This window comes from Phaseolus vulgaris, chromosome 8 (genome assembly GCF_051622355.1).
Source record: "Phaseolus vulgaris cultivar YP4 chromosome 8, ASM5162235v1, whole genome shotgun sequence".
Classification (NCBI taxonomy): domain Eukaryota; kingdom Viridiplantae; phylum Streptophyta; class Magnoliopsida; order Fabales; family Fabaceae; genus Phaseolus; species Phaseolus vulgaris.
In genome coordinates this window covers 56,502,659-56,513,016 of record NC_143505.1, presented here as the reverse complement: position 1 = coordinate 56,513,016, position 10,358 = coordinate 56,502,659, and the positions used below count along the sequence as shown (strand labels likewise).

General features: G+C 29.4%; 1 protein-coding gene across 1 annotated transcript; it reads right to left on the bottom strand.

Moving 5' to 3' along the window:
• Nucleotides 1–3,030: 3,030 nt before the first annotated feature.
• LOC137825804 (jasmonate-induced oxygenase 2) lies at nt 3,031–6,153 on the bottom strand. Its single transcript, XM_068631593.2, has 3 exons — nt 5,312–6,153; nt 4,355–4,685; nt 3,031–3,458 (listed from the first exon to the last, which is right to left on the bottom strand). The coding sequence occupies exons 1-3, from the start codon at nt 5,809–5,811 to the stop codon at nt 3,210–3,212; spliced, it is 1,080 nt and encodes a 359-aa protein (XP_068487694.1). The 5' UTR covers nt 5,812–6,153; the 3' UTR covers nt 3,031–3,209.
• Between the last annotated feature and the right edge of the window lie 4,205 nt (nt 6,154–10,358).

Here is a 10,358-nt window from a genome sequence, read left to right as displayed (position 1 = left end):
CTAATGTGGAGTAATGAGTCCAAAAATAGATGAATATTAAAGTGTTTTTATTAAAAAAAAAATTATCTTAATATACACATTGAAAAGTAGTGTTCATAAAATGCCCCGCATACGAAATATACCTCTCACACTTGTTTTCAGAATTGATGAATGCATCTCCCCCTACCCATATAGAGACTACTCTCCTTTATACCATACTTTCTTCCCATAATGTTAACTCAATCACTCACTACTTTTATTATTGCTTCAGATAGTGACCCTATGCTTTATATCACCAGGTGTTTCAAATCTCCCACAAACGTCTCTATCAAAGTATTGTGCCATGTGATTCTAGTTATCATTTTCCTTTTAATTTACTAAGTTTGTTAGTTTGGTCTAAACCTATTATTCTCATTATAAAAGCATTGTGTTTGTTGAATGTTTATTTAAGTGTGAGATGAAAATGTGATTGTAGTTATTTCATTAGTTTTTTTTTCTAATCATACTAGTGGAAAAAAAAAGTCAATGATAACAGTTTTTTTCCAATTATATAGCGATTTTGCAACCATTGTCTATTAGTAGTTTTTATTTGGACAATTTGATACTTAATACAATTATTGTCACTACAACCTCTTTTACTTTTTAAAAAATGTTTTAAAAATAATTAAAATTATAAAGTAGTAGACAAATACATGTATTAAATCTGAAACGGGAAACTAAGAGTCTCTCACAGAAAATAATTGTGAGGATCGAACACCCCGGAACTTAATATCAACACGTATTAAAGAATTATAAATATACGTGTAATATAAAATTAACAAATTTAATAATACATACAATTCAATAAAAAATATTAATTATAAATCATTAAATTATTTATAAAATAATATATATTACTCTAATTACAATCTAACTAATTAATAATTCTATTATAACAATTAACATAATATAAATTAAAAATTTATAAATTAATAAGAACTACAATTAATATAATATAAATTAATAATAATTACCTAAAAATTTATAAATACTAAAATATAAATTATAATAAATAATAAAATATATAAATTATCATAAAAATTAAAAACAACACCAACCTCAAGTGGCAATGGTGATAGCAGTAGCGATGGAGGGTAGCGACGACGTGGAGGGCAACTGCGGCGAAGTAAAGCGGAGTGCGGTGGTGGAAGCAATAAGAGAAACAAGAACAACAACAGTGGTGACGAAAGCAAACAAGAATCTAAGACAATGAACCAATGGAAGAATGAGTAATGAGGGTGGAGGAAGAATAAGCAGAGAACGAAAGTGAAAGAATAAGCAATGAGAACAAAAGCGGAAGAACTTACAAAAGACAATGAGTGAAGAGAGTTGAAACAAAATGAAGAGAGAGCACAAAGAAGAAGAAACGAAAATGTAGAGAACAAAAGCGTAAGTGACGCAGAATTCAAATTAGGATAATAGCAGAGGTATAAACGGCGGTTGTGGGATAAAATCGTCATATATACCTAAACGCATCAAAAAAGACAGCGGTTCTACTCCCACAACTATCGTTTATCCCCTCTATTATTTAAATAGAGGACAGTTGTATGAAGAATCACTACCTATTTATTCGATTTGATTAGTACAAAATCACCCCTTTAATACAATAAGTGGAAACTTTCTAATAAAATACGTGGAAACTTTCATGTTTTCTCATTCTCATTGTAATTGGTTGCCCACTATAGAAAGAATTCATAGTAAAAAGGTAGACTCATTTATATTATTTTTTATTGTTAATATAAAAGGTGTAGTAAATTTTATTTGATGTCATATATAAAGTGGGGACAATAAATGTGCTTATGTATCACTGTTCTCTATCATAGTGTATTTTTAGTGTTGTTAACACTTGTGTGTGATAGATGTGGGACAAGTCATTTACTTAGATTGATGTAATTAGGTGTAAAGGAACTATAATTTGTAAAAATTGTGTTATCGGGTTGAAACACTTGGAATGTTTTTTTTATTTTATTTTATTTTTTATCGATAAAAAAACTCTTAATTTTTAATTAAATAATAATTGTTTACATAATAGTTAGGGTGTTTCATCTTATATGTACATGTATTTGAATATTTTAGGTGTGTTAATGTTTAGTACATATTTGCTCCATGAGAGTTCTTTGCTTCTTTTAAGCTTAGATTTTTTGGACATTGCTACTAAGTAAGGTTAGGAGTGTGCACAATTGGAGCATTGTTAAATATTTTTTTCTTTTATATATATATGTATATATATATATGTATATGTATATATATATATGTATATATATATATATATGTATATATATATATGTATATATATATATATATGTATGTATATATATGTATGTATGTATATATATAGTTCTTTGCTTCTTTTAAGCTTAGATTTTTTGGACATTGCTACTAAGTAAGGTTAGGAGTGTGCACAATTGGAGCATTGTTAAATATTTTTTTCTTTTATATATATATGTATATATATATGTATATGTATATATATATATATAAATATATGTATGTATGTATATATTGTTATTAAAAGGATACTCAATAGGTAGATCATTTCTAAGAATTAAATAAATTAATTAGAATATTTAAAATGTCCCAATTCATTTAAAAAAAAACTAAAATTTCAAGGATCAATAGCAAGTCAGTCACACACAAAAAATCCTATATTTGACCACCATAATTGTAGGGACAAAATGTGATATACATTTTGCTTAATATATACGAGAATATATACCATAATAACACTCATTTTGAAAATATCCTTTTGGAAATAAAGCCAAAAGCAGTGTGGAAAAGAAAACTGAGTGGAGTTCAATAATTAATTTAGAGCATTGAATTTGAAACAAGCTTGTCAAGTAACTTTGCCTCATACAATTAATACAGTAGATACAGCTACAAATATTGTCCTCAAAATCATGGTGTACTTATCACTGTCATCGGTTGGAATGGGGACACAAATCTCAAATAGTTACAGAAGTAGGAATTTTATAGACCACTCAATTATTCAGCCATTAACATACATATTAACACTTTCTTTTTCTCACATCAATTTCATATCTATATTGTATATATCCTCCCTGGAATAGGCAAATTGTTCAGACAAGTACGTGTTTAGGTACAGTATTCACATATAAGAGAGATTAACTGTTTGGTGCACATATATATGATTAATAGTACAATGCATGCAAGATATATATATATATCATCGATCATCTTGGAGATTTCAACGATTCGACATGAGATTTTCCGCATGGCCCTCTCAATCTAATGAAGAGTCTGTATTCATCGAAGGTCATGGCAGTGTACAGTGCAGGTTTGTCTGCCTTTACCAACTCCTTCACTGGCTCTATGGGTATGTTGCTTTTGGGGTTGTAGAAGAAAGCCAGAGAAACCCTCTCTTTGTTTGAATTCACTACCACCCTGTGCTCCACACTCTTGTAGTTTCCATTGCTTAGAACCTTCTCAAACACAACAATAAATAACCATTTTCAGATTCATATAAACCTACTCAAACTAACATCGTCATGCAAACTTAAATCGGACGCAAAGATCTACGAATGTTTAGTACATATTTACATGGTTTGTAAGAGTTAAATCAGTGTAGTGTCTTTTTTTAAATTTTTATAGTACAATCTTAGAAAGAAACAGTAGTGTTTTAGTTGAAGTATGAATTATTGGAGCGTGCTCTAACCTTTTTCAGTAGTCAACATAATTTACATATTTCATCTTATACAGTCATGATAGAAATAATATTTTACTAGGTGCAATTATGTAGTAGTAATTATATGGTATATAATTATCATATCTTTATATGATGAGGGCATGATTGGCCACAACCACTATATACAGGATAAAGTTCACGATCACAAACTTATATAGAATGCAAAAGCACGATTCAGCCTATTTATTTAGAAATGTCATGCCAATAAAAGAACGACCTTATCGTTCCCGTCGCCAACATGTTTATCCATTTTTGTGTGTGCACAATGATTCTCAAACAGTGAAATAGATATATCTTAATTTTTACTTGAAGTTAATTTTTAAATCTTAATAACTGATATTAAATATCAATTTATAAATTAGTTTATTATTTTTTTATTAATTTTATGAAAGGAAATAGTAAATGAAGGAAACATTTGCTTGAAGTATTCTGACGTGTGAACTAAATAAATATAGTTAATAATTAATGTGTGTGCAGAAACATTGAAAAGACCATACGCATCCAAAAATCCGACGAAGGATAAAACTAAAAAAATGACACACAATTTGATATGCCCCTCCATGTGACAGATGCATGTATATGAATTTGTAGCTAAACATTCTTTACAAGGAGAGAGAGAGAGAGAGTATTGACCTGAATCTGGTCACCAATATTGACAATAAAAGCATGAGGAAGAGGCTTCACGGTGATCCAATTGTGGGCTTTTCGGACTTGAAGACCAGGGACTTGGTCATCTGAAAGTAAGAGGGTCATGCCTCCAGGATCTGAGTGGGAAGACAAACCCAACGTCAATTCTGGGCGTGGACACTTTGGGTAATAATTCACCCTCATGCATGCTCCAACATCTTCTCCTCCAAAACCTCTCTCAAGCACTTCCTCTTCCAATCCTAGGTTTATCGACAGAACCTTCATCAACCTCCCACACAGCTTCGCCACCTCTCTTCCGTACTCATCGCACACTTCCCTGCATTAATTCAACTTTAGTAATTAATAGCCTAAGCCAATCTCATTCTTCCATTTCAAAAACAAGTTGTATTATGCATGCATGTTTTATGTACAAAAGGATTGTCGGATCATAGAACGTCGGACAAAAATAATTAATACAAAATATCATATATATTGGATTATAAATTAGTTTTATAAGATTGAGTTAAACTTATAATTAACTTTATCAGAGTTATTTTGAATTTATCTTAGTGATTATTTGTTAGGTTTATTAGGTCATCCCTTATCAAACCGTCCATAATATATAGTCTCACATATGAGTTGAGTTGGTAGTATCAACGTGAGGAGAGTGGGTTGAAGATCTAACTAAAAATTGTAACATTTCATCGTATATAAGTTAGTACAAACCTTATAAGTTAGTTTGATGAAGATGAGTTAAGTTTAAACTCCACCTCTTAATAATATATATAATCCTGATTTAGTTTTTTTTGGGTAATTGGATGATGACATGTTAGATACCGAAACACAACTCCATAAAACAACCCAACACCGTACAGTAAAGGAAAGACAATAAACTTTGATATTGAAATGAATTGTCAAGAGAAAAAAATCACTTTTAAAGAAGAAATAATATTAAATATATACCTGCAAGAGGGAGGCTGAGAGGGCCATTTGTTGCAGTCCTTCAAGGACAAGGGAAGGTAATGAAGAAAATAGTAATCACTCCAATCAAGAATGGCACCTTTCTCAATTCCAAGCCTGCTACCATACCCTTCGTAAGTTTTTGGGGAGTTTGCATATTGCTGCTTCTCCTCCAATGGCATGTGAAAGAACTGGCGCCAAGTTTCCCTAGCCATGTCCATCAATTGAGGACTAACCCCATGGTTTACGATTTGGAAGAAGCCCCACTCATTACAGGCCTCAGAGATTTGGCTGAGCGTGGAGGCTCGAGCTTCTGGGTCACCGGAAAGCCCTGCAAGGTCAATAATTGGGATGTTGGTATCATCATCAAGAACAGCAGAAGATGGACGGTCACTTAGGGGCTTGATATATCTATCAGGAATTGAATCTATGCTCCTTTCGGACAAGGACTGAACCCGGACTATTGGCTCAGGCCAATCTTGAGGGCTGTTGTTTTTCGTCATTTCTGCTACAAAGTTTATTTGTAGATACTATGAAACGTGATACGATGGACATATATATAAATATATGTATATATATAGGGACAGACACATGTGACGAAGTAATATGAAACAAAAGTGTTGATGTCATTGTAACATTTGGGACATGTAGAATGTGAGGAGGAGAAAGAGAGAGGTGGGCGCAAGGAGAAGGAGAGATGAGGGATGGGGGCGAATGAAACGTGGAATTCGTGGGGATTTGATAGGTGTGAATGCTTGATATGTTAATGCAAAGAAAAATTAGATGAGACAATTTAGTGGGCATTTTTGCAATAGTGGGGGAGGAGAGGGGTGCGGTGGAAGGTCTCCTTGAAGTTGACGTAAAAGAAATAAAATTATGGATTATCAAAATAGTAATTGTAAATGTCTGCCTCTATAGGTAGAATATTTGAGTCATGGTTCATGTTGTGATTCTCACTAACAATCATGTGCATATAATATTCTACTGAATAAGAGAGAACAAAAGGGTTTTTTCATATTAATATAGAAATTAAAAGCAATTTTAAGTGACTAAAAAACTCAATAATATAATAGAAATAAAAAGTAAAAGGATTTTTTTTTTTTTTACTCGGCAAACAATAAATAAAAAAATATTTAAGGGATGACTTGACCCTTGTACAAAGTAGAGTAATTTGTCATATTCTCTACCATCATACAAAAGCATAAAACCCTTACAATATGGAATTAGTTTGCACCACAATTACAACAATCATACTAAGACACGCTAAAGCGGAGCAAACTGAATCATTTCACAACAAACAAGTACAAAAGATGTAAAATCACAAAGATTTTTGCTCCCTATACATGAAGACATCTGCACTTTCTTCTTCAGTTTAAGTGTCAAGCCTGTGCCAACAACAATCAAGAAGAATCACATAATTCATTTGCTTCTAATCATCTACAAATCACGTGGTGCCTAATATAATTGAGGTTTTCAAAAAGACTTTTTTCATATCAATGTAGAAATTAAAAGCAATTTTAAGTGTAATACACTTTATATGAAGTGCAATATTGAATTGACTAGTCATATAAGATAATTTAACATTTCTAGAAAATCATCAAATATAAATCATCAAATAGAAATCATAGGTCCACTTGTAACGTAAGAACGTCCCCTCAAACTTGCAAAACACATTGTTACTTTTCCCCTAAAGCAAGAGGTTAGCTATACAAATTCTCTAAATCTGAAGCACTATTTCTTAACATATTTCATACATACCAATGGTTTCAGACACCATTCAGAATAAGAGAACTCAATAGATTTTTCTTTACATGTAATCCAAGTCCAGTTTTTTCTTTGTACCACCACAAAGAGCTCTAAATAATCAACTTTTCCATTCTTAAAGACCCTCTTATTCCTATGTTTTCATACTTCACCTATAAAAACAATCCACACACCTCGCCCCCCAAGCTCTGGACAACGGAACATTCATATTAAAATGACAAAACATCATGAAATGTATCTTAGTATCAAAGTGATTCACCGACAGACAATGTGAGACGGTGCTCAATATCTTACTAGAATAGATTATGAATACTTGTAATACCATCTTAAGAAAGTATAGAATTTAAGTTTAACTCAACTTTATAAAATTGACTTATAAGATGTTGTTTATTTTCACTTATATATTGCTATTTGACATATTCTATAGTAAATATGTTATTCACGATAATTTTTTAATGAATTCAGGATAAAATTCAATATTATTTTATAAAATAATTTAAATCTAACTAAAAACTATAAAATCTACATATATAAAATGATAATTTTTTTCAAATGTTATATTTGACATTATTTTTGGATTTTTTTCTTCTAATATTATTCTTCAACCACTTGATTCTTTACAACCTAAATCTTGCATGGGAATGTTAGTTTATTAGTTATTGACATGTTGTTGGGAAAAAAATTGGCAACATTAATAGAAGATTCCATGCCTTAGAGCCGTGTACCAGAAGGGTTAAACTTGCAATCCAATATAACTCACTTATGTGTGTGCATGAGTGATTAATAATTTTAATTTAATAACTAGAAGAAAAAGAAATCTACAACATTCTACAAATAAAGTTTCAAATGGCGAATTGATTAATCTCGTCAATGTTTGCATGAGTATAATGTTCATTATACAAAACTAATGAAAAGTTCAATGATATGATAGGTTAATGCAAACGTGTTAGAATTAGTCACTGAATCAACACATTATAATTTAAATAGTTATTAAATTAATTATAATTATAATTATATTATCAGTCTCCACTAGGATTCAGAATTCTGAAAATTATTCTTGATAATGGATTATTCTAAAAAATATAATTAAATGTCATTTAAAACTATAGTTTAATGCAAATATATGCTTAAAAACATATTAGCCAGTGAATGCATCAATAACTATTAAAGTTACTGTAATTGAATTATAGTTAAATCATTAACAATTAAATATAATTCAATATTTAATAAAATAAAATATATTATCAAATTTTAAAAGAAAATAATATCATATAAAATTAGATAATAACTTGATAAAAAACTTGAAGAATTTTAATCCTCATTAAATATATTGACAGGAGAGAGATAAAATAAGTATTTTTTTATTTATTTATAAAAATTAAACATATGTCAAGAAATTTCTGATAAATCACGGACATATTGGATTAATTGAGCTAACTTTCATAAATATATATTAAACACAAATTCAATTGTTTGGATTTAACTAATTTTTATTTAGGTATGATATCAATTATTTGGGAAAACAACGGAACCAAACAGCATAAAAAAAACGTGTTTAATTTACTAGAATAAAAGTTGAGTAGATGATAATTGAAATCACAATGTGATAAATTGTAATCGATCATTTCTTGCAGAATGAGCTAACGTCTCAAAATAAAACAACTTCCCAATGTATCCCTATTCGCATTGTTTCGTAAAATCGTTTAAGGCATTATTCAAATTTCAATTATTTGATGGGAATTAAATTGATATTAGTAAAATAATAATAATAATAATAATAAGAAGAAGAAGAAGAAGAAGAAGAAGAAGAAAGATAGATAATAATTTCAAAACATATTTTTCTTTTATTATAAAAAAAAAACTTGATATAAAAACTTTAATTCTATTAATTTTGTTTGAACTTGGTTAATGATTGAGGTAATTGAATATGTGTTTTTCTTTTTGTTAATATACAGTTAACTTTGAAGAATGAATATTATATTTTTAACTTTTAGTTTTATAAATTTAAAATTATTTATCCCTTCAAAGTTTGTTACATATCTCCTTAATAAACATTACTGAATATGAAATAAAGAAACACTTGCCCGATCACTTAAATCATTAAAGAAGTATAAATAAAACTAACAAAATAAAAAAATAAAAATTTAAACTGAAAACCGACTATTTACTTTAATGATAATAAGTGTATAAATGATATAATATTACAATTTCATATCATTAATCAATTATTTTACAGTTTTTAACATTTAAAATGCATGCAAATTTAAATAGAATATATAATAGTAATAATAATAACTTTTAACAATATACACAATATTATTTATTTATTTTTTATCAACAAGATAAAAAAAAAAAGTGTATTTCATAGATACATTAACCCTTATACATCACAACCTAAATCATTATCATCTATTTCTACTTGTCCAACTTAAAAAAAACATAAAAAAAAAATAGGTAATTCCTCTATCACAATTTGCAAATCTAATATTTCATAAGGACATTACACGACATTCAAAACCTTACTTTGTTTTCCAATTAAAAAGTTCTAAACAAAAATAAAAAATTCTTATGCTAAAGCCCAAACCACAATCATTAAACGCCACAATCTGTGCTTTATATTTTCTTCAACCTTCCATCTTTGAATTTCAACAAGGCTCCTTCCCTTCATAGTAGTTTTTCTCTCCTAGCAAACTAACCCAAGATCTTTGACCCTGCATACACTGCACAACCTTTCCGCTCTAAAACATTTGACAATATTTTGCAAATTACAAACCAAAGAAATGAACTCCCTCCAACCAATGAAACGCAAACCAAAATCCTCCCGCATTCAACAACCTGTAAGAAGAAAAAAAAAAAAGCAAACTATGGTCTTGTCTACGACAAGCCAGAAAATATTTCATAAAACATAGAAGAAGAATAACAACTCAATTACCTTTTGTAATATATCTCTTGCATTCCAAAAGTTCCAAGCATCAATCTGAATAAGAAAAATCAATTACATGTTCATTTTCTATTATCCATGACCAAACATTTTTTTGTGCAATAGTGAAAACTTCTACGTGATCGACTCTATCATTTTTAAATATACATTAATTCCTATGTTTCCAAATCTCCCCATTTATTGATACCATGTACTCCTCAAAATTCTATTACTCATTACATTCAAGAAAGGAATTTTGTTATGCATAAAATGTGATTTCGTATCATAATGATTAATCGTCAACACCCCCAACCAATTATAACACATCCCCCATATAAGTCAAGCAATTTTGCAATTAAAAACATA

Excerpts from the sequence above, each read along its gene's own strand:
- LOC137825804 (XM_068631593.2), bottom strand. The coding sequence starts at position 5,811 with ATGACGAAAAACAACAGCCCTCAAGATTGGCCTGAGCCAATAGTCCGG. Across the intron at positions 4,686-5,311 it reads TCTCAGCCTCCCTCTTGCAG|GGAAGTGTGCGATGAGTACG; the intron begins GTATATATTTAA and ends GAATTAATGCAG. Across the intron at positions 3,459-4,354 it reads ATATTGGTGACCAGATTCAG|GTTCTAAGCAATGGAAACTA; the intron begins GTCAATACTCTC and ends GTGTTTGAGAAG.